Source organism: Callithrix jacchus, chromosome 20, assembly GCF_049354715.1.
Source record: "Callithrix jacchus isolate 240 chromosome 20, calJac240_pri, whole genome shotgun sequence".
Taxonomy (NCBI): Eukaryota; Metazoa; Chordata; class Mammalia; order Primates; family Cebidae; genus Callithrix; species Callithrix jacchus.
The window spans coordinates 47,433,742-47,461,461 of NC_133521.1; the positions used below are offsets into that span (position 1 = coordinate 47,433,742).

Below are 27,720 nucleotides of genomic sequence, written 5' to 3' on the forward strand. Positions count from 1 at the left end.
GGAGTACAGTGGTGCTATCTTAGTTCACTATAACCTCTGCCGTCCAGGTTATAATGATTCTCCTGTCTCAGCCTCTCGAGTAGTTGGGAGTATAGGCATCTACCACCACGCCCAGCTAATTTACACATACACACACACACACACACACGTATGTGTGTATATGTGTGTGTGTATGTGTGTATCACACATACACACACACCTGCACCCACCCCCCCTTTTTTTTTCTTTTTTTTGAGACAGAGTCTCACTGTCATCCAGGCTGGAGTGCAATGGAGCACTCGGCTCACTGCAATCTCCGACTCCCTGGTTCAAGTGATTCTCCTTCTTCAGCTTCCCGAGTAGCTGGGATTATAGGCAAACGCCACCACACCCAACTAATTTTTGTATTTTTAAGAGAGATGGGGTTTCACCATGCTGGCCAGGACGGTCTCGATCTCCTGACCTCGTGATCCGCCCGCCTTGGCCTCCCAAAGTGCTGTGATTACAGGCATGAGCCACCATGCCTGGCCTAATTTTTATATTTTTAATAGAGACAGAGTTCACCATCTGGGCCAGGCTGGTCTTGAATTCCTGACGTTGTGATCCATTCATCTCAGCCTCCCAAAATGCTAGAATTGATTACAGGTGTGAGCCACCATGCCCCGCTGAATTTTTTTTCTAAGAAAAGTAGCTTCCAAGGGAGATCTTACAGATCATCTTGCCCGCCAATCTCCAATATTAGACGGTCTAGAGGAACCCAGAAGCATCCTATTCTGAGGAACATCATGGGGGAGGAAACGAATTCATAGCTTTTTAAAAATTAAGATCAAGAGGACCAAAATCAGAACAATTTTCTAAATGTAATTTAACCCATCTGGGACCAGATTATAGGAGCTCAGGAATGCTAAGTCGCTCATACCACCAAGAAATTTTAGGAAAAAAGAATGTCTTTTGCAAAGGGAAAAACCCACAAGCTACCTGACAAGTGAGTTTCTCATCTAATTTTTATCTGTAGGTGTCATCAGTAGGTATCCCTGAGAACCCAAACATCCTGGAGAGAATCTGAGAATTCAACAAGGAAAATAGTCTCATCGCTCAACACAGCAAGCAAAGAGCCAGAACGTCAGCCCAAAAGGGAGACTCGGAGATGGGGTCTCCTGCCGCTGTCCGGAAAAGCCCTGGATGTAAGTCTGACAAACCCGACTACTCATTAAGATGCACTCGTCCAAGCCATTCTCTGGTCTCCCGGCACCTTCTTAGTTTGTGGGGAACATTATAGTCCTAAGTTTTCTCCTAATGTCCATCCTCAGGAATTACTGTCAAAGCAAGGGTCTGCTGGTTCAGAACAGAGGCAACGGGGGTCACTTTATGAGAAGGTGCATGGAAATACTTAACACAAGGCAATGGGCCAACTTACTAGTATTTCTGCAAGTCAAGTTAAACGCGAACCCACAACAGGCTCAGACTGGGAGGTTGTCACGCCAGGTCCCCACGGACACGGGTAGAGAGAGGCTGTTCTGCTTCCCAGAGCTCATGATAGCAAAAGGCATGTTATGACTGATCAAAATGAGTTTTACCCAAGAACGCACGTCTTGTCGTGAACATACCAGAAAGCATGGCCCTGGCGACATCGTCATGCTGGCAGGATGCTTCTATCTGTTCACAGAGGCAGCACAGGTTCCTAAATAGCCACGCTCCCACAGCACGCATGTCGGGATGGCTGGAGACAAACACGGATAAGGATGCCTGGGTCAACTCAATCCCATCATTACGTAGTAATTTTTGCTTTCTGTTTTTGTTTTTTGTTTTTTTTTGAGACAGATTTTCACTTCACCCAGGCAGGAGTGCAGTGATGCCATGACAGCCCACTGCAGCCTCAACCTCCCAGGCTCAAGTAATACTTACCCTTTAGCCTACTGAGTAGCTGGGACAACAGGCATGTACCACCACACCCAGCTGGACGTCTTACTACTTTGCCCAAGCTGCTCTCAAACTCCTAGGCTCAAAGACTCACCCAGGCCTTCCAAAGCTCTGGGATTACTAGGTCGAGCTGCTGCGCCAAACCTCACATTATTTTCTCACTTCCCTTGTGATTTCTTTGACCCACTGATTATTTCACAGTATGCTGTTTAACTTCCAAATACTGTGGCCTTTCCCAATTCCCTTCTGCTGTTGATTCTAAGTAAACTCATTTATGGATGGAGAATGTATTGTGAACGATTTCAACCCTTCTAAATTTATTCCTATTTGTTTTATGGCCTGAACCTTTTTTTTTTTACTTTTCTGAGACAGTTTCGCTCATCGTCTAGGCTGGAGTGCAATGGCACGATCTCAGCTCACAGCAACTTCTACCTCCCAGGTTGAAGCAATTCTCCTGCCTCAGCCTCCCAAGTAGCTGGAATTACAGGCACCTGCCACCAAGCCCAGCCAATTATTGTATTTTTACTAGAGATGTGGTTTAACCGTGTTGGCCAGGCTAGTCTGTAACTCCTGACCTCAGGTGATCTGCCCGACTTGGCCTCCCAAAGTGGTGGAATTACAGGCGTGAGCCACCATGCCCGACCATGGCCTGAACCTTACAGTCTATCCTGGGGACTGTTGCACTGGGACTTACAAATAGCATTCTGCTACTACTGACCATCAGTCAGGTCAGCTAGTTTGCAGCCTTCAACTTCTGTGTCATTGTTAATCTGACTTGTTCTACCTATTACTGAAAGCGGGTATTGAAATCTCTATTACTGCTGAAATGTCTATTTCTCCCTCTGATTCTGCCCATTTTTGCTTCATAGATTTTGGTGCTCTGACATTAGGTGTGTATATACTAGGAAGCAGCTTTTTCTTTTATTTTTTTTTTTGTTGGAGATGAAGTTTCACTCTTGTTGCCCAGGTTGGAGTGCAACGGCATGATTTCGGCTCACTGTAACCTCTGCCTCCCAGGTTCAAGCAATTCTCCTGCCTCAACCTCCCGAGTAGCTGAGATTACAGGCACATGCCATCACATCCCATTAATATTTATATTTTTAATAAAGACAAGATTTCACCATGTTAATCAGGCTGGTCTTGAACGGTGATCCGTCTGACTCGGCCTCCCAAAGTGCCTGGATGGCAGCCGTGAGCCACTGTGCCAGGCCAGAAAGCATGTTTTTCATGGAATTAAGTTTACTGATCTTTTACAGCTTCTGGGTTTTATGTCATATTTAAGCATTCCTACTTCAAGATTATGAAAATATTCTTCCTGGATATGCGAAGTGGCTCACACCTGTAATCCTAGCACTTTGGGAGGCCAAGTCAGATGGATCACCTGAGGTCAGGAGTTGAAGGCAAGCCTGGCCAATATAGCGAAACCGTGTCTCTACTAAAAATACAAAAACGAACCAGCTATGGTGGCGTGAGCCTGTAATCTCAGCTACCTGAAGACTAAGACAAGACAATCTCTGGAACGCGGGGGCAGAGGCTGCAGTGAGCCAAGATCACGCAACCACACTCCAGCCTGGGCGATAAAGCAAGACTCTGTCTCAAAAAGAAAATGTCTTGCATGATTTCTTCTAGTACTTTTATATACTCATTATTTTTTGTCCTTTAATTCATGTTGAATTGTTTGGTATAAGGAAAAGATCCCCCTGCCTTTATAAAAATAAATTTGGCCAGGCAGAGTGGCTCACACCTATAATCCCAGCACTTTGGGAGGCCAAGGTCGGCAGATCACAAAGTCAGAAGTTCAAGACCAGACTGGCCAACATGGTGAAATCCTGTCTCTACTAAAAAAACTACAAAAATTAGCTGGACATGGTGGCTCGTGCCTGTAATCCGAGCTACTTGACAGGGTGAGATAGGAGAATTGCTTGAACCGGGACCCAGGAGATGGAGGTTGCAGTGACCCGAGATCATGCCACTGCACTCCAGCCTGGGCTACAGAGTGAGACACCATCTTAAAAAAAAAAAAGTTAAGGTAGGGAGCAGTGGCTCACACCCGTAATCCAAGCACTTTGGGAGGCCAAGGCAGGCAATCATGACGTCAGGAGTTTGAGACCAAACTGGCCAACATAGTGAAACCCTGTCTCTATTAAAAACAGAAACAAAAACAAAAACAAAAATTAGCCAGGCATGGTGGTGGGCATCTGTAATCCCAGCTACTCAGGAGGCTGAGGCCAAATAATTGCTTAAAACCAAAAGGCAGAGATTGCAGTGAGTAGAGATCGTGCCACTGCATTCCAGCCTAGGTGAAAGCAAAACTCCATCTTAAAAAATAGTTTAGGCCAGGTGCAGTGGTGCATGCCTATAATCCCAGCACTTTGGGAAGCCAAGGCAGGTCGATTACAAGGTCAAGAGATCGAGACCAGCGTGGCCAACATAGTGAAACCACATCTCTACTAAAACTACAAAAATTAGCTGGGCGTGGTGGCGCACCCCAGTACTCCCAGCTACTTGGGAGGCTGAGACAAGAGAATCGCTTAAAGCTGGGAAGTGGAAGCTGCAGTGAGCCGAGATCACATCACCGCACTTCAGCCTGGCCACAGAGGGAGATTCTGTCTCAAAAAAGCAAAAATATTTTAAATTAGCTAGGTATGCTGGCTCATGCCTGTAGTACAAGGTACTCGGGAGGGTTAAGTGGAAGGATTGCTTGAGCCTAGGAGATTAAAGCTGCAGTGAGTTGTGATTGTGAGTCTGAACTCCAGCCTGGGAGACAAAGCAAGACCCTAACTCAAAAAAAAAAAAAAAAAAAACAGTCCTGATGTAGGCTGGGTACAGTAGCTGACGCACATAATCCTAGCACTTTGGGAGGCTGACGTGGGCGGACTGCCTGAGGTCGGGAGTTCAAGGCAAGCCTGGCCAAGGCAGTAAGACACTATCTCTACTGAAAATACAAAAATTAGCTGGGCATAGGAGCGGGCACCTGTAACCCCAGCTACTTGGGAGGATGAGGTGAAAGAATCACTTGAACCTGGGAGGTGGAAGTTGCAGTGAGCCAAGATCGCACCACTGCATCCAGCCTGGGTGACAGAACAAGACTCCATCTCAAAAAATACATCCATCGGTCGGGCACGGTGGCTCATGCCCATAATCCCAGCATTTTGGGAGGCCAAGGCGGGCAGATCATGAGGTCAAGAGATCGAGACCATCCTGGTCAACATGGTAAAACCCCATTTCTACTAAAAATACAAAAATTAGCTGGGCATGGTGGCACGCGCCTATAGTCCCAGCTACTCGGGAGGCTGAGGCAGGAGAATGGCTTGAACCTAGGAGGTGGAGGTTGCAGTGAGCCAAGGAGCGGTGGCTCATGCCTATAATCCCAGCACTTTGGGAGGCTGAGGCGGGTGGATCACGAGGTCAAGAGATCGAGACCATCCTGGTCAACAAGGTGAAACCCCGTCTCTACTAAAAATACAAAAGTTAGCTGGGCATGGTGGCGCGTGCCTGTAATCCCAGCTACTCAGGAGGCTGAGGCAAGAGAATTGCTTGAACCCAGAAGGCGGAGGTTGCGGTGAGCCGAGATCGTGCCATTGCAGTCTGGGTAACAACAGCGAAACTCCATCTCAAAAAAAAAAAGGAAAAAAGAATAAAAAATAAGATAAATAAATGAATAAATATACAGACATATATACATATACATATATATATATATCCTGATGTGAGCCTATGTAACACCACCACCTAGTTTCAGTACGGCATTTTCTTTTTTTAATGTTGATGGGGTCTTGCTATGTTGTCCATCAGGGTGGTCTCAAGCTCCTGGCCTCAAGCACCTGGCCCAGTATGTTATTTTTCACTGTGCCTCACAGTTTCCCCAAACTAGAGAACACATAAACCTCCTGCCTTCTGCTGGCTTAGGAGAGGAGAAAGGGAGGAAATCCAAGATTACAGATGCCCCTTCCCCAGACTTTCAATCAATGCTTCCTGAGTCTTTCACCCGCTACCTACAGAGGAGCCTGAGGCTACCAATCCTTGAGCTTTTAGCAATCAAGGCAACAAGCTAAACGGGTCTCTTCTTTCTACACTGCTGACTCAGGATAGGTTTTCCTCAGGTTTGCTAAGTCATCATTATTGGTCCCTGTGTTTCCTGCTTCCAAAGCATTATTTCTAAGTGGGTGCAGTGGCTCATGCCTGTAATCCCAGCACTTTGGGAGGCTGAGGCAGGTGGACCACCTGAGGTCAAGAGTTCAAGACCAGCCTGGCCAACAAGGCGAAACTCCATCTCTAATAAAAATATAAAAACTAGCCAAGCATCGTGGGAGGCATCTGTAATCCCAGCTAGTAGGGAGGATGAGACAAGAGAATCTCTTCAACCCAGAAGGAAGAGGTTTCAGTGAGCCAAGATTGTGCCACTACACTCCAGCCTGAGAGAGCGAGACTGTCTCAAAAGAAAACAAAACAAGGCCGGGCACGGTGGCTCATGCCTGTAATCCCAGCACTTTGGGAGACCAAGGTGAATGGATCCCAAGGTCAAGAGATCAAGACCATCCTGGCTAACATGGGGAAACCCCGTCTCTACTAAAAATACAAAAACTAGCCAGGCACACTGGCGGACACCTGTAGTCCCAGCTACTCAGGAGGCTGAGGCAGGAGAATCACTTGAAACCGGGAGGCAGACATTACAGTGAGCCGAGATCATGCCACGGCACTCCAGCCTGGCGACAGAGCGAGACTCCATCTCAAAAAAAGAAAAAAAACTATTCCTTGCCAGGTGCAGTGATTCATGCTTGTAATGCCAGCACTTTGGGAGGCTGAAGTGGGAAGAGTGCTTGAGCCCCCGAGTTTGAGACCAGCCTGAGCAACAGAGTAAGATCCCAATAACAGAGTGAGACCCGCCCCGGACATCTATAATTAAAAAAAAAAAAAAATACCCCAGCTTGGGCAACAAAGTGAGACTCTGCCTCTACGAAGAATAAAAAAAAAAAATTAAAAAATGTAGCCAGGTATGGTGATGCACACCTGTAGTTCCAGCTACTTGGGAGGCAGAGGTGGAAAGATCACTTGAGCCCAGTAGTTGAGGCTATAGGGAACTATGATGTTGCCACTGCACTCCGGCCTGGGCAACAGTGAGGCTGTCTCATGGAAAAATGTGTATTTTTTTTTTTTTTTTTTTTTTTGAGACAGAGTCCTGCTCCAGCACCCAGGCTGGAGAGCAAGTGCCATCCCAGCTCATTATAACCTCTGCCTCCTGGTTCAGTCGACTATCCTGCCTCAGCCTCCCTAGCAGCTGGGATTACAGGCACCCAACACCATGCCTGGCTATATTTTGTATTTTTAGTAGAGACAGGGTTTCTCTACGTTGGTCACGCTGGTCTCGAATACCTAACCTCAGGTGATCCACCCTGTCTCCAAAAAAAAAAAAAAGACTTCAATTAAAACAAATGTTCTCAGGCTGGGTGCGGTGGCTCACGCCTATAATCCCAGCAATTTGGGAGGCCGAGGCAGGTGGATCACGAGCATGAGGTCAAGAGATCGAGACCATCCTGGTCAACAAAGTGAAACCCTGTCTCTACTAAAAATACAAAAATTAGCTGGGCATGGTGGTGCAGCCTGTAGTCCCAGCTACTCAGGAGGCTGAGGCAGGAGAATTGCTTGAACCCAGAAGGTGGAGGTTGTGGTGAGCCGAGATCGTGCCCTTGCACTCCAGCCTGGGTACCAACAGCGAAACTCCGTCTCAAAAAAAAAAAACCACAAAACAAATGATCTCTTGAAATAATAAAGCAATAGTTTCTCCAGGCCTAGTCTAGTATAAATATGCAACGCATGATCCTGATTTTTGGCTTTGAAATGTAATTAATCTAGACCGTGAAAACAGTAACACCGAATCATTAGCACACTACCTTTCCAGCAACTCCTGCAGGCTCACAATGCTTTGCACATGAAGATGCCACACTGCTTCAAGCAACAAAGAATTCTGAAGAAAATAAATAACAGCATTTGAGTCCTTTATACATGCATTTTCCTACAAAATGTTCAACCTAGATGCTTAACCACCGTGCCCTACTGAAAATTAACATCAACCAAAAAGTAGAGCCGGAAATAAGTCATTTTTTTACAAAATTGTTCTGGTTTTCAAACTCACTGGCTTTCGGACACTTGTACATTGTTACCCGACACTTACTCCTCCTCCTTCCCTCTTCCTACTGCTTTGGCACAGGCCCTGACCAGCACCCTGCCTGGGCTGCAGGCCCTGACTAGCTCCCCATCTGAGCTCTAAACTACTTCCGTTTCTCCACACTGTGGGCAACACAGTATTCCAAAACACATACTCCACTTTAGAAGCCTTCACTGGCTCCTCATAGCTTCCAGGACAAAGGTCAGGCTTCACTGTGGCCTGTGTATGTCCCGTGTCTTTCCCACTCAACCCTCTCCCACTTGATAACCTTCATGCTCAGCTCAGACCCTGTGCCCGTCATACTGGCCTCCCCTTCTCATCCCCCTAATTCACACTCTTCACATTGTGCAGGGAGGCTTTCCTAACTCTCCAATCTGATCTGCACATCCATTTCCTTCTTTGCAAATCTGTGAGCACCGGTATCGTCGCAATTCTTGTAAATTTAGTGGCTTGTTTCCCCAACTAGATGACAATGAGTGCAGGGGCCACAGCAATACCTGACAAATCTAAGGAACTCTATAATGTATGCTGGATAAAAGAATGGGAAAGGCCAGGCAGTGGCTCACGCCTGTAATCCCAACACTTTGGGAGGCCAACATGGGCAGATCACCTGAGTTTAGGAATTAAAGACAATCTTGGCCAACAAGGTGGAACTTCATCTCTACTAAAGATACAAAAATTAGCCAGGGGTGGTGGTCTACACCTGTAATCCCAGCTACTCAGGAGGCTAAGGCAGGAGAATCGCTTGAACCTGGTAGGCAGAGTTTGCAGTGAACTGAGATGACGCCACTGCACTCCAGCCTAGGCGTCAGAGTAAGACTCTGTCTCAAAAAAAAAAAAGAAGAGAAAAGAATGGAAAAAGCCCATAAAAACACGATCACTTTGGTTCTTTGCTTCTTCTATGTATTTACTAATTTCATTTAGTACCGCCAAGGGTTTTGCATTCTTTCCATTCATCAAAAGACTGTAATTCTACTGACTTCAAAATGCTTCAAAAAGACAAGTTAAGAATCCTTTTAATATTTTATTATTAGGCTGGGCATGGTACCTCATGCCTGCAATACCAGCACTCTGGGAGGCCCTAGAGGGATGACTGCTTGAGGCCAGGACTTCAAGACCAGAATGGACAATACAGCAAGACCCTGTCTCTGAAAAAATATTAAACACACACACACACACGCGCGCACATGTTTTAAATAGTTTAACAAAAAAAGAAACATAAATAAAGTTTTCTACACTGCCCCGGAAAAATGCTTGAGGTCAAGAATTTAAGACCAGCCTGGGGAACAAGGGAAGACTCTACCTCTAAAAACCAAAAAAAATTACAGGCTGGGTGCAGTGGCTCACACCTGTAATCCCAGCACTTTGGGAGGCTGAGGCAGGTGAATCACGAGGTCAGGCGTTCAAGACCAGCCTTAGCAACATGGTAAAACCCCATCTCTACTAAAAACGTAAGAAAATTAGCCAGGTGCAGTGTTGGGTGCCTGTAATCTCAGCTACTCAGGAGGCTGAAGCAAGAGAATCGATTGAACCCAGGAGACAGAGGTTGCAGTGACCCAGATCACACCACCGCACTCCTGCCTGGGCAACAGAGATTTCATCTCAAAAAAAAAGCAATAACAAAAACAGAAACATTTTTAATAGTTTACTGCCCTGGAAAATTCTTCATAATAATATACCCAAGAAGGCTGAACATCATGTTTTTAAGGTATACTTTATTGTAATAAATATTACTAACGATGGGTGAACAGTGACAAAAATGGTAACTCAAGGTACCTCTTTCCAATCCACGGAGGATTTCTAAACCCGTTTCATCCACTCTGTAATTAATAAGAAGCTTGGCAGAATTTCCAAGAAAACCTAGGGACTCTCATCCAGATCAACAGAACATTGCCTCAAACAGTGGAAAGTCAGATTTGCAATCTCAAATTTACCTGTATTTTCCACAATTCTTGACAAAAGGAAAGACGGGAGAACATATTGTGTGCCAATAAATACTGAGCGATCTCTAACAGGGAAGACAGCTTCTTCTGAAAAGAGAGATTAAATGTTTTTAAAAACAGAGACAAATTACCTGAAACAATACATAAATTTTTTGGAAACGGAGTCTCACTCCATCGCCCAAGCTGGAGAGCAGAGGCACGATCTCAGCTCGCTGCAACCCCACCTCCAGGGTTCAAGAGATTCTCCTGCCTCAGCCTCCCAAGCAGCTGAGATTACAGGCATGCACCACCGTGCCCAGCTAATTTTTATATTGTTAGTAGAGACGGGGTTTCACCATATTGGTCAGGCTGGTCTTGGAACTCCTGACCTCTCGATCCGCCTGCCTTGGCCTCCCAAAGTGCTGACATTACAGGCGTAAGCCTCCACGCCCAGCCTTACCTGAAACACTATTAAAGAAATGTCCTATTTTCCCAACCAGCTTAAAAGCAACAAGGGCAGGTTTCCTCATGTTTACTGGTCTTACTCTCTGCTCCACGGTCAGCAGCACAGGGTGGCTGGGATCAACTGGAGCCACACAGATCTGTCCCACACCAGAGGCAACCATCGTGGCTGAGAGAATACCCACAGGAACCCCCAGTCGTGAGGCCTGATCCTGCAAAGCAGAGCCTTAAAGACAAAACAAAACCACAGCTTTCTCTTAAAACATGAGACAAAATCTAAAACAAAAGACTTACAGTTTAAAATGCCTTATTTTATTTATTTATTTTTTTTTGAGATGGAGTTTTGCTCTTGTTACCCAGGCTGGAGTGCAATGGCACGATCTCGGCTCACTGCAACCTCCGCCTCCTGGGTTCAGGCAATTCTCCTGCCTCAGCCTCCTGAGTAGCTGGGATTACAGGCACATGCCACCGTGCCCAGCTAATTTTTTGTGTTTTTTTAGTAGAGACAGGGTTTCACCATGTTGACCAGGATGGTCTCGATCTCTTGACCTCGTGATCCACCCGCCTCGGCCTCCCAAAGTGCTAAGATTACAGGCGTGAGCCACCGCGCCCGGCAAAAATGCCTTAGTTTAAGATGAGGCACAGAAAACTGCCTTTATTTTATTTATTTATTTTTTTTTAGATGGAGTTTCACTCTTGTTACCCAGGCTGGAGTGCAATGGCGCCATCTCGGCTCACCACAACCTCCGCCTCCCGGGTTCAGGCAATTCTCCTGCCTCAGCCTCCCGAGTAGCTGGGATTACAGGCACACACCACCGTGCCCAGCTAATTTTTTGTATTTTTAGTAGAGACGGGGTTTCACCATGTTCACCAGGATGGTCTAGATTTCCTGACCTCGTGATCCACCCACCTCAGCCTCCCAAAGTGCTGGGATTACAGGCGTGAGCCACCGCGCCCGGCCCCAAGCAATTCTTATGCCTCAGCCCCCTGAGTAGCTGGGACTACAGGCGACCACCACAATGTCCAGCTAATTTTTTGTATTTTAGTAGAGATAGGGTTTCACCGTGTTGCCCACTGTGGGTAACCCCAACTCTGGGCACTGAGGAGGAAGAGCTAAGCAGACCCCTGGAACTATCGATGCCTGAAGAATAACTTACTTCTCATTTATTTACTTTTTATATGATCATATCTTAGTTTGTAGACAAGAGTAGTAGCTAGAGCAGACATGATACGGAGCACGTACCAGGGAAAAACAGCCATACCAGGACAAGAATCAATGACCCAGGCAGTAGTGTCCCTGCCTGAAAGGGCATGCACTACATGGCAGGTCGGCCCAGGCGGCAGCATCCAGTATCATAAAGATACACGCTGTACGGCAAGCTTGGAGCAAGAGTTACTCCTCCTGTAAGGGAGTTGTAGTTACCTTGTGTCCGCTTCTTGCGGAAAGTTGGCCTCAGGTCGGCAATCCCGTGAACGTCCGAGGGCTTAAAACCCCTCCAGTATAATCGCAGCTAGGTGGCCGTATACCCTGTCAGCTCTCTCACTACTAGGCTGACTCAAAGACTCCTCCCACAGATATCCTTAGAAGCAGCCTGCCCCTGGATAAGTGATGTTGCACACTGCACCCTCCTTACTGCACACTGCCCATTTTCCTAGCCTCGGTAACCAAATGGGAGTGGACCCCTCGTACTGCCCACCACCCTGCCTCGGTGACCTAATGGGGGTGAACTCCTTGCTTATCAGTCACGAGACTGTCTTGGCCCTATCACTGTCCTTAAGATGACCTGACTCACTACCCTTCCCAACCCATAGCTAATAAATACAGACGCACCCTGACACTCAAGACATCGCCAGACTCCGCTTGTAAGTGGAGCCCAACTACTCTTATTCTGTCCTTTGGTGTTTTAACTTTTTCTCAGACCTGCACCTCAGCACTGCAATAGGGGACACCCCACAACCCTAGTAGGGCTAGACCCTATAGCCCAGGCTGGTCTCGAACTCCTAAGCTTAGGCAATAAGCCTGCCTCAGCCTCCCAAAGTGCTGGGATTACAGGCGTGAGTCACCACACCCGGCCAATTTTGTATTTTTAGTAGAGACAGGGTTTCACCACATTAACCAGGCTGGTCTTGAATCCTGACCTCAGGTGATCGGCCAGCCTTGGCTTCCCAAAGTGCTGGGATTACAGGCACGAGCCACCGCACCTAGCCAACAATGCCAATTTCTAGTCATTTGTTTCCAATGTATCTTATGAGAAAGTTGAGTTTTTGTTTTTTTTTGAGATGGAGTTTCGCTCGTTACCCAGGCTGGAGTGCAATGGCTCGATCTCGGCTCACCGCAACCTCCGCCTCCTGGGTTCAGGCAATTCTCCTGCCTCAGCCTCCCAAGTAGCTGGGATTACAGGCGTGCACCACCATGCCCAGCTGATTTTTTGTATTTTTAGTAGAGACAGGGTTTCACCATGTTGACCAGGATGGTCTCGATCTCTTGACCTTGTGATCCACCCGCCTCGGCCTCCCAAAGTGCTGGGATTACAGGCTCAAGCCACTGCGCCCAGCCCGAGAAAGTTCATTTTTATCACAGGTTTTGTGTATGTGTGTGTACTAGCTATATCTTTAGCAGAATAAAACAAACTCAAAAATTAACGAATTAAAGGTTTATCTGTGTGGCTGAACTTGATTCCTTGGAATGAAAAATGTATAATTTGTGAAATTCAAATATAATTATGGAAGTAAAAATCTGTATCAGTTACCAATGCCACTGAGTAATCAGCTGTCAAGGGAGCCCTATTACTGAAGGTTATTTGAATAAAAATGTAAAACAATTACTATTTTTTTCTGAAACAAGTCACTACATAATAAAGATGTGAAGGATCAGAAAATAACTGTTGTTGACCCAGAACTTTCCCTGTCTCCCACTCTCAAGTTGGGGGGAGAAGGAGGTACCTAGAAAATTACTTGTTTTCCCATCTACTCTCCTGGGCACAGCACAACCTGCCTCACACTTCACGAGTGAGAAGCACATCCCTGTTGCTGCCATCTCTCATGTTTTTCCAAGGGACACTCTGTAGCCAACAGCTTCTGAGCCTCAGGATGAGCCAAACACTGTTTTCAAACACAGCATCGTAACAAGGCCAAAAGCAAGTCACAAAAACATCATTTAGAATTTTGACTAAACACACAAATGGAAATCCATCATCTGAGGAAATTTAAGTTTTTACTTAATTTAGAAAATGATGGTTACTATATAAAAACTTTTCTGCAATTCGATTATAAAGAAAACGAAGCTAGAACTTACCTATAAATGAACTAGAATGATTAGCATGGGCCTCAGAACTGCCACAGTCGATCAAGTTGCTGAGACACAATTTTTTACACTGTACACCTTCTACCTAGAATCCAGAACACAATGAACTCCATTTTAAAAAATTGAGCTCTGGGATGGGTGCAGTGGCTCACATCTGTAGTCCCAGCTCTTTGGGAGGCTGAGGTGGGCGGAACACCTGAAGTCAAGAGTTTGAGACCAGACTGACCAACACGGAAAAATTCCGTCTCTACTAAAAATACAAAATTAGCTGGGCATGGAGGTACATGTCTGTAATCCCAGCTACAAGGGAGGCTGAGGCAAGAGAATCCCTTGAACCTGGGAGGCGGAGGTTGCAGTGAGCGATTCCAGCCTGGGCAACAAGAACAAAACTCCGTTACCAAAAAAAAAAAAAAAAAAAAAAAAAATTAGCCCAGGTTCAAGAGAATTGCTTGAACCTGGGAAGCGGAGGTTGCAGTGAGCCAAGATCATGCCATTGTACTCCAGCCTGGGTGACAGAATGAGAGGTCGCAAAAAAAAAAAAAAAAAAATTCAAGTTCTATGAATAAACAAAAGCTGTGTGTAATTAATGCTTGCCTACTGGGCTATTTACAATTTTTTGGCTCACTGCAACTTCCACCTCCCGGATGCTGGTTGAAGCAGTTCTCCTGCTTCAGCCTCCTGAGCAGTTGGGATTACAGGCACGTGCCACCATGCCCAGATAATTTTTGTATTTTTAGTAGAGACGGGGGTTTCAACATGTTGGCCAGGCTGGTCTCGAACTCTTGACCTCGTGATTCACCTGCGTCGGCCTCCAAAAGTGCTGGGGTTACAGGAGTGAGCCACAGAGCTCGACCGAGGAAGTTTCATTCTTGTTGCCCAGACTGGCGTGCAATGGCGAGGTCTCTCGGTCGAGCGCGCGTAGCTGGGATCACATGTGGGCGCCACCAGGCTCGGCTATTTTTTTTGTATTTTTAGTAGAGACGTAGAGAGGGGGCTTCGCCATGTCGGCCAGGCTGGTCTCGAACGCCTCATCTCAGGTGATCCACGTGCCTAAGCCTCCCAAAGTGATGGCATTGCAGGCCTGAGACACTGTTACCGTCCTTTTTTTTTTTTAAATGAAAGAGGCAAGGTCTCACCCTGTTGCCCAGACTGGTCAGAACTCCTGGGCTCAGGCGACCCTCCCCTCTGCGGACCAGGCCCTCGTACCCGCCGCCTCGGGGGTTTTCTTAGGAAGGCTCTGCCAGGGCCGGGCTCAAAAACCCCGAATCTCAATCTGCCGGCAGAGGGACACCCGCTTCCTCTTACCTCGAGCAACAGGGCACTCAGGTCCTGGCGGCTTCTCAGGAGGTGCACAGCTGATTCCTTTAATTTCTGTGCCCTCTCAGGATTGTATTTCTGCCTCTTGACCCTTCCAGCTACGGAGAAAAGTCAGTTCCAAGCGTCACGGCGCTGTGGACACAGGGGTCCCCGGCTGGACACGCAGGAGGCCGCGACGGGAGACCCACCGGGACACCCTCCCGAACAGGGGCCGGCCGTCCTCCCCAGGGCGCAGGTCTCGGGAAACCAAGGGAAACGGCCCCGCGCATACAGCGGGGAAGACGGCCCAGGAGGGCCCGGGGTAGGGAAGCCCGGGGGAGGCTGGCGAGGGGCGGCCTCTGCGCTGCGGGGAACCCCAGGCCGCGGGAGCCGGGCAGGCGTACCCCGAAAGAACCGGGGTTCGCGGAGCCGCGCACCCCAGACCCGGCTCTGACAGGGCAGCCGGCGGAAGCGGCGTTCGGGAAAGAAGGGGGCGCCCCGGCGGCGGGGGCTGGGGCGCAGGAGGGGCGGGGTCGAGGCCGGGTCCGAGGCAGCCGCACCGCCCCAGCCCAGCGCCCACCCCGCGCAGCCGCCCGAGCGCGGCCTCCTGGGATCGGACTGGCAGAGGCTCGGGCGAGAGGGGGCGGGGTACCCGGGAACCCGTCCCGGGCCCGGCGCCGCCCACGCCCGCCTACCCAGCAGCTCGGCCCAGGACCTCCGGCGGCCGCCTGAGCCCTGGCCTGACGAGGAGTTCGGGACCCGCGAGTCGGACATAGCGTAAGCTCCAGCCGCCTCGGCGGCGACTCACTGCGTCTGAGCCCGCGCTGAGCCCGTGCTGCCTTCCTATTGGCTGCGGCCAGGCGCGCGCGTCCATTGGCTGGTGGCACCCAGGCCACGCCCTTAAGCTCCAGGCGTCGCGACGCGGCCTTGTGCGTCATAGCGGAGGCGCCTGTGCGGGAGAACGGCGGGCTGGGATTCGCAACGCCGTGGTGTAATCAGCGCGGCATCTCGCGCCGGAAGGCGGCGGCCCCTCAGGCGTGGTTCTTACAAGGGATGCCTGGGGTTGGTCCTGAAGAGACCACCTGGCCGGCCAAGCCGAGGGAGGCGCCGAGCAGCGCTGTTCCTCCTCCCGACGGCAAACGGTCCCCACGCAGGGGTCCCTGCACTTTGGGAGGCCGAGGCTGGAGGGTCACTTGAGCCCAGGAGTTCCAGACCAGCCTGGGCAACATAGCGAGACCCCAGGAGTTCCAGACCAGCCTGGGCAACATAGCGAGACCCCATCTCTTTTTTTTTTTTTTGAGATAGAGTCTTGCTCTGTCTCTTAGGCTGGCCCGTAGTGGCACTGTCCGGCTCACTGCAACCCCCTGTTCCCGGGTTCAAGCGATTCTCCTGCCTCAGCCTCCCAGGGAGCTGGGATTACAGGTGCCCGCCACAATGCCTGGCTAATTGTTATTTCTTAGCAGACACAGGGCTTCACAATGTTGGCCCAGGCTGATCTCGAACTCCTGACCTGAGGTGATCCGCCCGCCTCAGCCTCCCAAAGTGCTGGGATTACAGACATGAGCCACAGTGCCCGGCTGAGACCCTATCTCTCTCTCTTTTTTTTTTTTTTTTGAGACGGAGTTTCGCTCTTGTTACCCAGGCTGGAGTGCAATGGCACGATCTCGGCTCACCGCAACCTCCGCCTCCTGGGTTCAGGCAATTCTCCTGCCTCAGCCTCCCGAGTAGCTGGGATTACAGGCACGCGCCACCATGCCCAGCTAATTTTTTGTACTTTTAGTAGAGTCGGGGTTTCACCATGTTGACCAGGATGGTCTCGATCTCTTGACCTCGTGATCCACCCGCCTCGGCCTCCCAAAGGGCTGGGATTACAGGCGTCAGCCACGGCGCCCGGCCGAGACCCTATCTCTTAAACAGCCTGGGGGGCAGAGAGAGACCCTGTCGCAGAACAGGCTGTTTTCTTACGAACATAAGAATTCGTGAAAGGAGTGGCTGGGGGAAGCTGATGTGCCTCAAAGCCCTGGGGAAGTAGAGACCGGGGAGGACCCCAGAGGCCGCCTCCTCATCCCCTAGCGGTGGCCTTGGAACCAGGGAAGGGATTCAGCCCAAGGGCCTGTTCCCCGGCAGCTGGCTTTGTGTTGATTGCTTAGGTCACCACATTCAGCACCACAAATGCTCTGCGGTGTGACCTGAGGCACAGAGTGGGGCCTGGATTCATGAGCTGGGTATGGAGCAGGAATGAGAATTCAGAATCCTTGAAACCACTCCCCCCACCACCACCACCACAAAGACTCCTGCACAGCCTGACTCAGACACGTTGCAATCTGCTGGCCGAAGGCAATGGTGTGGACCAGAGACAGGTCAGCCCGTCGGGAGGGTGCACAGGCAGAGAGTCATCCTCAAGCAGAGCCTCAGGAGGAGGCTGGCTGATGGAGCCAGAGAGACCCGGTGTAAGCCAGGACCCTGTTAGGAACCCTATTCTCCTCCCATCCTGGCCGTGCCTGGACCACAGCAAGCGCTGCACGTCTGAATCTCAAAGGTGGCTTCCGTGTACCTGTTAGATTAGTTGAGTGGGGAGTTTATGAAGCTTTGGGCTACACTGTAGGGCTGTTGGGAGCCAGATGTAAGGCTGAGGGCCCCACAGGGTCTTGGGGTGAGCCTTATGCTGTGCTGAGGTGCAGGAGCTGAGAAATAAAGAGGCAGGACACAGAAGGACAAGAAAAACGAAGCTGGGCTCCGGGGGCCATGCCACCTATGAGCGGAGTCAGGCGAGGCCCCGAATGTCCAGAAGCATGAGTATTTATTGTGTATAGGTTAGGGGCCATCTTTAAGGACAGTGATAGGGTCATGAGCAATAAAACATGGGGTCCACCCCCATTAGGTCACCTAGGCCGGGAGGTGGACAGTGCACAGCAAGGGGCCCATTCCCACGAAGGCAAGGACCATGCGCAGTAAGGGGCCCACCCCCATTAGGTCACCGAGGTTTTTTGTTGTTGTTGTTGTTGTTTGAGCTGGAGTTTCACTGTTGTCACCCAGACTGGAGTGCAATGGCACGATCTCGGCTCACCGCAACCTCCGCCTTCTGGGTTCAAGCAATTCTCCTGCCTCAGCCTCCCGAGTAGCTGGGACTACAGGCGCACACCACCGTGCCCAGCTAATTTTTGTATTTTTACTAGAGACGGGGTTACACCTTGTTGACCAGGATGGTCTCGATCTCTTGACCTCGTGATCCACCCGCCTGGGCCTCCCAAGTGCTGGGATTATAGGCGTGAGCCACCGCGCCCGGCCAGTCACCGAGGTTTGAAGGTGGGCCGTGCGCAGTGAAGAGGGTGCAGTGTGCAATACCTCTATCTATGGACAAACTACTTCTAAGATTTATGGGAGGATGCTTTGAGTCACACAGCAGTGACAGAGCTGTCAGGGTTACCGCCACCTGCCGGCAGCTTCCAATGGGTTCTATGAGCAGCACAGTAGCAAGAGCTGATCGAGTTCACAGTCACCAAGGTGGATTGCCGGTCTGAGGGCGGCCTCCCACAAGAACTGGAGCGGGGTCCTACAACTCCTTTATCAGGAGGAGTGGCTCTCGCCCCAAGCCTGCCTCACAGCGGGTATCTTTACGATACTGAACGCTGCCGCCTGGGCCATGGATCCTTGTCCTGGTATAACTGTTTTTCCCTTAAATGATGCTCTGCACTGTGTCTGCTCCAGGCATTCCTCTGATTATAAGCTGCTTATTCCTTAATTCATGCTCTGCACTGTGTCCACTCTAGGCATTCCTCCGATTAAGAACTAAGATATAATTATAGGTATATATGTAGGGAAATATTCTTTAGGCACTCATACTATCAACTATTATATGATTATATATAGAGGATTATATAAAGGGATTTGTCAAGCCCTAATTCTATAAACTAATATGTGATTGTGTAAAGGATTATATAAAAGGAAATAGCTGAGTAGTAACACTATAAACTGAGATATTCCTCAAGCCCTAACTGTGCCAGGGTTCTGCTTAGCTCTCATTCCTCAGTGCCTGTGTGGGGGGTTACCCACATACACTTCCCCCTTGGTCATCAATTATCCTGAGAAAAGTCTTTCTCTTAATTCCACCAGACTGCTAGCAAGAATGGAACCCTGGTTTTTAACTTTTCATTCTGAAACAGTCTCCCTCTGTGGCCCAGCCTGGAAGGCAGTGGCGTAATCAAGTCAACCAAAAAAGTGATCCTCCCACCTCAGCCTGCCGAGTAGCTAAACCTACAGGTGTGCGCTATCACACCTGGCTAAACCTACAGGTGTGCGCTATCACACCTGGCTAAACCTACAGGTGTGCGCTATCACACCTGGCTAATTTTTTTGTCTTTTTGAGACAGGGTTTCAGTCTCTCATCCAGGCTGGAGTGCAGTGGCACAATCACAGCTCACTGCAGCCTTGACCTTCCTGGGCTCAAGTGATTCTCCTTCCTTGGCCTCCAGAGTAGCTGGGACCACAGGTGTGCACCATTACGCCTCACTAATTTTCTGTATTTTTTGTAAAGATGGAATTTTGCTATGTTGCCCAGGCTGGCCTCGAACTCCCGGCTTTAAGCAATCCTCCTGCCTCACCATGAGGTCAGAATATTGAGCCCATCATGGCCAACCCTGTCTCTACTAAAAATACTAAAAGTGGCTGGGTGTCATGGCATACGCCTGTAGTCCCAGCTATCTGGGAAGCTGAGGCAGGAGAATGTCTTGAATCCAGGAGGTGGAAGTTGCAGTGATCCGCGATCCCGCCACTGCACTCCAGCCTGGGCGACAGAGTGAAACTCCATCTCAAAAACAAAGCAAAAGAAAACAATTGTCCTGCGGCAGCACCCCAAAGTGCTGGGATTACAGACATAAACCACCACACCCAGTCTTCTTTTAAATTTACTTTCCTTAGCACTTCTTCTCAAGTTCTAACTCAACTCGTTTTTAACTTTTGTAGAGATGAGGTCTCACCACGCCATGGGCAGGCTGGCCTCGAACTCCTGACCTCAGGTGATGTGCTCCCCTTGCCACCCAAAGTGCTGGGATTACAGGCATGAGCCAGCGTGCCCAGCCTTTTTTTTTTTGAGACAGTGTCTCACTCTGTCACCCAGGTTGGAGCTGGCACGATCTTGGCTCACTGCAACCTCTGTTTCCCAGGTTCAAGTGATTCTCCTATCTCAGCCTCCTGAGTAGGTGGAATTACAGGCACCTGCCAACATGCCCAGCTAATTGTGTATTTTTAGTAGAGACCTGGTTTCACCTTGTTGGCCAGGCCAGGCTTGAACTCCTGACCTCAGGTGATCTGCTTGCCTCAGCCTCCCAAATGCTGGGATTACAGTCATGACTCATCCCACTCGGCCTAGGTAGACAATGATCTGTCACAGTGTTTTATATTTGCCTTCCTCTTACTGTTTCCGGAGACTTCCATTGTCTGTGTGTAGATCCAAGTTTCTATCATATTTCTTCTACCTGAAGAACTTGAGCATTTCTTGCAGTGTGTGACTACTGGTAATAAATCCTGTCAGCTTCTATATGTCTGAAAAAGTAGTGATTTGGCCTTCCCCTTTTGAAAAATAACGTCAGATTTATTCATCTTCTCCTTTTTTTGGTTTTTGTTTTTGAGACAGGCTTTCACTCCTGTTGCTCAGGCACCACCATGCCTGGCTAATTTTGTATTTTTGGTAGAAACGAGGTTTCTCCACGTTGGTCAGGCTGGTCTTGAACTCCTGGCCTCAGGTGTTCCACCCACCTTGGCAGAAATTTCTCCAACCAAGTGAAATGATAAGTCATAAATGTCACCAGCACGTGCAAACAGGGTACAGCTACCATCCTGGAAAGGGGCCGTGCTGAGAAACACTCAAGTGACTGCAGACCCCCAAGGCCACTGTTCTGGCCAGCAGCATCACACTGGGAGGCTCCAGACAGAGGCTGAGCCTCGCCTGGGTGAGGCTCCATGCTGCTGATACTGCTCATGGACAGGGCTGGCACATGGAGCCAGGGTCACATCTCCTGTCCTGCAGGAGCCCCAGAACTCCGCATGTCTCTCCCAGAGGCTGCCGTATGGGTCTGCCTCTGATCACAGGGAAAGCTGGCCCAGGGAATTTTCATGCTGAGGTGTTCACTAAGGTGGGGGACATGGAATTCCTAAGACCCTTCCTTGCTCAGCACCCAGACTGCTCAGGAGGTAGCACGAGCCAAAGAACGCTTTTGTGCCTCAGTTTCTTCATTTGTAGCACCAGCCTGACACGCTCAGGAGTGGTTCTGCCATTGTCTGCACACTTTGAGGTATGTGTGAAAGTCCAGAGTCACCTTTCACTGCTTGATCCAGAGCTGAAGTCTGGGTGAGACCCCACCGAGCAGACACCCAAGTGAGGAGTGCCCTTTTCCTGGAAATGCTCCTTCCACGAGGGAACTGGTGGGGTCCACAGTGGCCACTCAAGTCTCCTCAAGGGGCTGCCTCTGCCCATCCCAATGGCATCTGGTAGGAGCTCACACCACTGCTTCCACACACTCCTGAGAAAGACATCTTTTTTGAGACAGAGTTTCGCTCTTCTTGCCCAGGCTGGAGTACAATGGTGCGATCTCGGTTCACCGCAACCTCTGCCTCCTGGGTTCAAGCGATTCTCCTGCCTCCACCTCCAGAGTAGCTGGGATTACAGGCACGTGCCAACACGCCCAGCTAATTCTGTATTTTTAGTAGAGACAGGGTTTTTGCATGTTGGTTAGGCTTGCCTCGAACTCCCGACCTCAGGTAATCCACCCACCTCAGCCTCACAAAGTGCTGGGATTACAGGCATGAGCCACCGCGCCCGGCCCTAGCCTAGATTTCTATACTTAGCAAAGTTATTTTTCAAAAGGGGAAGGCCAAATCACTACCTTTTCAGACATATAGAAGCTGACAGGATTTATTACCAGTAGTCACACACTGCAAGAAATGCTCAAGTTCTTCAGGTAGAAGAAATATGATAGAAACTTGGATCTACACACAGACAATGGAAGTCTCCAGAAACAGTAAGAGGAAGGCAAATATAAAACACTGTGACAGATCATTGTCTACCTAGGCCGAGTGGGATGAGTCATGACTGTAATCCCAGCATTTGGGAGGCTGAGGCAAGCAGATCACCTGAGGTCAGGAGTTCAAGCCTGGCCCGGCCAACAAGGTGAAACCACGTCTCTACTAAAAATACACAATTAGCTGGGCATGTTGGCAGGTGCCTGTAATTCCACCTACTCAGGAGGCTGAGATAGGAGAATCACTTGAACCTGGGAAACAGAGGTTGCAGTGAGCCAAGATCGTGCCAGCTCCAACCTGGGTGACAGAGTGAGACACTGTCTCAAAAAAAAAAAGGCTGGGCACGCTGGCTCATGCCTGTAATCCCAGCACTTTGGGTGGCAAGGGGAGCACATCACCAGAGGTCAGGAGTTCGAGGCCAGCCTGCCCAACATGGCAAAACCCCATCTCTACTAAAAATACAAAAAATTAGCCAGGCATGGTAGTGGATATCTGTAATCCCAGCTCCTTGGGAGGCTGAGGCAGGAGAATCACTTGAACCTGGGAGGTGGAACTTGCATTGACCTGAGATCATGTCACTGCCCTCTAGTCCAGCGGACAAAAGTGAAACTCTGTCTCAAAAAAAAAAAAAAGTTCGTCTGTCCTTTGATCTGGCCCATCTCCTGTTCTGCCTCAGCTTTGTCACTCAGCAGTTGGGGAGAATTATCCCTATCGGTTGTAAGGAACTTTTGCATTCTTTTTCTTTCTTTCTTTCTTTCTTGCTCTGCCAAGGCTGGAGTGCAGTGGTGCAATCACATCTCACTACAACCTCTTCCTCCCAGGCTCATGGTCCTCCTGCCCCAGCCTCCCTAAGTGCTGGGAGGACAGGCGTGAGTTCCGTGCCCAACTTATTTCTCTAATCTTACAGCGTTCAGGCTCCTGGGCAGGCACTGGAGGCACTTGTCAGCAACTGATGTTTACTTTTGCATTCGGGGAAGAGGTTCTTCACCTCATGTTCACACAGGAACTAGCATGTCCCATTCATTTTTAACCACTCTGGTTTCTAAAACAGAAACAATTCAACATGTGTAAATGACTCTGACTGCCCTCCATGGGAAGCAGATCGTGCCTTCAGTATTTCTCAACTCCTGACTGGGAATCACAGGGTGAGTATCTCCCTCCACCGTACTGCTCGGGTCCTGCTACCTGACCCGGGCTGCCTGCTGTCCAGGGCTTCCTCTTTCTCTGCTCTGGGACCTCCCCACGGCCACGCATCCCACCCCATGCTCTGGAACCTTTGCGGTGTCCAGGCTCAGCCATGCTCTACCTCCGTGTCTTCTAGGTTGCCAGGCTGGAAACCTGGACACCTGGGGCCGGAACCCTTCCCTTGGAGCTCTCCCGGGTTTGCTTTCAGAGATCAAGCCCAGTCTGGCACGATCAGGCACCCTTGGGATTCACCGCCTTTATAGTTACCCTAAAATAAGCTTAAAGCACAAAACCTGGGCCTCTCAAATGTCTGCTTTTCCTCCTGGGCCCCTGAGCTCTGGCCCTGCCTGGCTGCACAGACTGTGACAAAGATCGTATTCAGGGGCCTTGGGGGTGGAGGAAAGCTGGCTGCTCCCCCCCCCCGCACTGCGTGAACAGAATCCCTCGGGAGGAGCTGACCTTCTTTTTGAGTCTGAAATGGAATTAGTGAGGCATGGTCCAAAGGATCCTCTGCACTCCACGTGCCACAGGTGAGGTGACTCCACCTGCGTCCAGATGGTGGAGGAGGCCTTTGACCTGAGCTTCGCTTCCTGCCCGACTTGCTGTGACTTTTGTCCCAAGGCACTTAGGGCTCCTGCTGTGCCACCGTGGACCCTGGAGCCCTGCACGCCTCTCCTGAAATGAAAAACCCCGGAATTGTCCATGCAATTATAGCCCACAGAATACTTGGGGACCCAGCACCCACTTACCTTCTCAGCCTCCAGGAACCCACAGTTCAGATCTTCTAGGCTCTACGTCTGAAAAGATGCTCAGAGATATAATCCCGAGAGTTTTTTCATCCGTGGCGAAGTGCACTCACCAGCCATACAGCCCCTCTGATTGCACTGCCATGGTATGGAGAAGGTTTACGGCCCCTCAAAGGGCTCCCTCTGGTAGTTTCCAAAGCACCAAATAGAGCATCGGAAAAAAGCTAACATAACCAGTGGCTTCCTGGTGCACGTCAGCCCTTCCCCACCTGCTGTGCTGGCCTCGGTTTCCTTGCCTATCATAAGACTAGAGGGACAGGCACCTACATGGGTTTACACTGCTATTTCCCCAGGTGTAAGAAATCAGTGCTGGTAAATTTGCGTGAATGAGCAGGTTGTACCGTAAGATAAACATTTTGGGGGCGTTGCTGCTAATGTGATACCTTGAAGAAGTGAGGATCCAGTCCCAAGCCCTGCTGTGTTAATCATCACAGTGAAGTCTCTGCTCCACCCCCAAGCAGAGCAGCCCAGTGACTGATCATTTCCCTCTCCCAGGATTTCCTCATCTACTGGAAACGAAGGAGCATGTTTCTGTTTTTGTTTTGAGATGGAGTCTCGCTCTTGTTGCCTAGACTGGAGTGCAATAGCACGATCTCGGCTCAACGCAACCTCCGCCTCCTGGGTTCAGATTCTTGTGCCTCAGCCTCCTGAGTAGCTGGGATTACAGAAATGCGCCTGGCTAATTTTGTATTTTTAGTAGAGACAGGGTTTCACCATGTTGGTCAGGCTGGTCTCAATCTCTTGACCTTGTGATCCACCCGCCTCGGCCTCCCAAAGTGCTGGGATTATAGGCGTGAGCCAAGGTGCCTGGTCAGTATAGTGTATTTTATGTGTGGCCCAAGACAATTATTCTTCCAATGTAGTCCAGGGAAGCCAAAAGCTTGGACACCCCTGCTCTAAAGCTTTCCAAATCGAGTTAATGACTGACCTGCATCAATCTCCACAATGCCTGGCATTGAGTCCTTTTTTTTTTTTTTTTTAAGGCAGAGTCTCCCTCTATCACCAGGCTGGAGTGCAGTGGCATGGTCCTGGCTCACTGCAACTTCTGTTTTCCAGGTTCAAGCAATTCTCCTGCCTCAGCCTCCCGAGTAGCTGGGACTACAGGCATGCACCACCATATGCAGCTAATTTTTTGTTTGTTTGTTTGTTTTTTTGAGATGGAGTTTCGCTGTTGTTACCCAGATTGGAGTGCAATGGCGTGATCTCGGCTCACCGCAACCTCCGCCTCCTGGGTTCAGGCAATTCTCCTGCTTCAGCCTCCTGAGTAGCTGGGATTACAGGCGCGCACCACCATGCCCAGCTAATTTTTGTATTTTTAGTAGAGACGGGGTTTCACCTTGTTGACCAGGATGGTCTCGATCTCTTGACCTCGTGCTCGTGATCCACCTGCCTCGGCCTCCCAAAGTGCTGGGATTATAGGGGTGAGCCACCATGCCCAGCCTTTTTTTTTTTTTCAGTAGAGACAGGGTTGGCCAGGATGGTCTTGATCTCTTGACCTCGTGATCCACTCACCTCAGCCTCCCAAAGTGCTGGGATTACAGGTATGAGCCACCATGCCCAGCCAATTGAGTCCCTTTTTTAACAGCTGGAAATACAATGTTTTGTATCTTTTTTTTTTGAGATGAAGCTTGCTGGGTCATCAGACTGGAGTGCAGTGGTGCAATCTCAGCTCACTGCAACCTCTAACTCCCGGGTTCAAGTGATTCTCCTGCCTCAGCCTCCTGAGTAGCTGGGACTACAGGCGAGCGCCATGTGCCCGGCCTTGCCTACTCCCTGACTGCAGGAGGAAATGGGCATCTTCCCTTGGACTTGAGTGACTAATGGGAAGGACTCATCACTGTGTGAGGGGTGACACCAGCCAGATGGGAACCCAGCTACGTCGAGAGCTGGAGTCATGGGTCCGTTTGATCAGTAGTCTCTCCCTATGATCTCGCTGTTAAATTCTCACTACTGGGTTGAAAGTGACTCTCAGGGCCCCTGTCTATGAGGCTGAAAGCCCCGTGCTGCCTTACTGCACGGCAGCCTTATGGCATGTTGGGCTAACTTCTCACCTTAGGCCCATTTCTAAGTCTCATCTGGTCCTTTTTGGGGGATGTGTGTAAATGACCTAAGGGAAGAAAACACAGTTTCTATGAGCATCAAGGAAACAGATGCTTCTCCTTCCCCGGTTTGGTCACGGCTTCGGGAGCAAACCCTCACGTAGCAAGAAATAAGTAAATGTAACCTAACTTTTAAATTTTGTTAGTAAAGGCCAGGCATGGTAACACCTGTAACCCCAGCACTTTGGGAGGCCGAGGCAGGCGGATCACGAGGTCAGGAGATTGAGACCATCCTGGCCAACATGGTGAAACCCCGTCTCTGCTAAAAATACAAAAAGCAGCTCAGTGTCAGGGCAGACGCCTGTAGTCCCAGCTATTCGGGAGGCTGAGGCAGGAGAATTGCTTGAACTGGGGAGGCAGAGGTTGCAGTGAGCTGAGATTGTGCCATTGCACTTCAGCCTGGGTGACAGAGGGAGACTCTGTCTCAAAACAAAATAAATTTGTTTTTAGTAAAATCTCAGTGTTTCATGGGGATCCCAGATAGGATGATTACTGCCAGTTCAGAAAGGGTCACTATATCCCACTCAGGTGACCTCAAGGATCACTGTTCAGCCAGGTGAGTCAGCACCAGGTCCTTGCCAGGATGCAGCAGTGACTGGAGGACTCAGCTCACAAATGACATCCTAAAACCTTGTGGTTAGTAAGGGACATGTGAGGCCCTTTGAGGAAGAGAGAAGGTCCCTGCTGTGCCCAGCCAGCTTTCCACTAGGATAATTGCCATCTTCTTCCCAAAGCCCCCCAGCAGTGTTGCACTGTGGCAATGATGAGGCTGCGGCTCCCATGCATGCTGGGGGAGTGGTGGGCCAGGCCAGGTGAGAGCAACGTCCCCCAGCTTGACTTCTGGCCAGGGGCGGAGAGACCTACTCAGTGGGGTGTTGCAAAGGGAAGCCTTCATTCTCATGAATCCTCGAGGGAGAAACCACCCTGTGCGGGCCCACGGGATCAGCTCACACGTCAGCAGAGAACAATTCCCCATCATGACACATATGGCATTGTGTGGGCCAGGGACTCTCCTTACCACAAATGTAGAGACTGCTGCTCCTGCATAAATACGATGCCTCATGGAAAGTTTTCTGCCGTTGCTCTTCTAAGGCGGAACTTGAAATTCCTGACTCATCCTTTGTTGGTAACCATCCTGGGGGTGGCAGGGGCAGGTCAGGAGGGGAGATTCGCTTGACAGGTAGGTTTGCGGCTCACTGTATTCAGGGCACAGCACTCTGCCCCCACCCGGCTCAGCTCGTTTTCCTTCTGCAAAGCCCCAGGGCTCCTGTTAGTCTTTATGTATGCATTTACTAGACACAGGGTCTCACTGTCACTCAGGCTGGAGTGCAATGGTGAAATCACAGCTCACTGCAGCCTCCACCTCCCAGGCTCAAGTGGTCCTCCTGCCTTAGCCTCCAAAGTAGCTGGGACTACAGGCACACACCATCACACCCAGCTAGTTTTTTAAAAGTTTTGGCCGGGTGAGGTGGTTCATGCATGTAATCCCAGCACTTTGGGAGGCCGAGGCAGGCGGATCATGAGGTCAGGAGATTAAGACCATCCTGGCTGGCCGATATAGTGA

At 49.7% G+C, this 27,720-nt stretch overlaps 1 protein-coding gene and 1 long non-coding RNA gene across 52 annotated transcripts in view; one reads left to right on the forward strand and one right to left on the reverse strand.

The window, feature by feature from the left end:
- The window catches only part of FANCA (FA complementation group A), an 80,523-nt gene extending 64,659 nt beyond the window's left edge, over positions 1-15,864 (reverse strand). For 29 of the 50 annotated variants that reach the window (XR_013530329.1, XR_013530327.1, XR_013530334.1 and 26 more), the window contains exons 1-7: positions 15,745-15,864; positions 15,059-15,168; positions 13,745-13,838; positions 10,533-10,675; positions 10,000-10,095; positions 7,791-7,864; positions 1,587-1,699 (exon numbers count right to left, since the gene is read on the reverse strand). Coding sequence is in view for 34 of the 50 variants with exons in the window: in XM_078358037.1 (XP_078214163.1) it covers positions 1,587-1,699; positions 7,791-7,864; positions 10,000-10,095; positions 10,533-10,675; positions 13,745-13,838; positions 15,059-15,168; positions 15,745-15,823 (709 nt within the window). In the remaining 16 variants the exon portion in view is untranslated. Of the gene's footprint in view, positions 1-1,586; positions 1,700-7,790; positions 7,865-9,999; positions 10,096-10,447; positions 10,676-13,744; positions 13,839-15,058; positions 15,169-15,744 lie in introns of all 50 variants that reach the window. The other 21 variants (XR_013530328.1, XR_013530320.1, XM_078358041.1 and 18 more) reach the window with 7 other exon arrangements.
- Positions 15,865-17,278: 1,414 nt separating this feature from the next.
- LOC118149679 (uncharacterized) lies at positions 17,279-23,526 on the forward strand. Of its 2 annotated transcripts, none has more exons than XR_013530343.1 (3): positions 17,279-17,409; positions 23,118-23,211; positions 23,388-23,526. It is a non-coding gene; the product is annotated as an uncharacterized LOC118149679 (long non-coding RNA). The 2 variants fall into 2 exon arrangements; XR_004737256.3 differs by lacking the exon at positions 17,279-17,409 and adding an exon at positions 17,456-17,588.
- Positions 23,527-27,720: the final 4,194 nt, after the last annotated feature.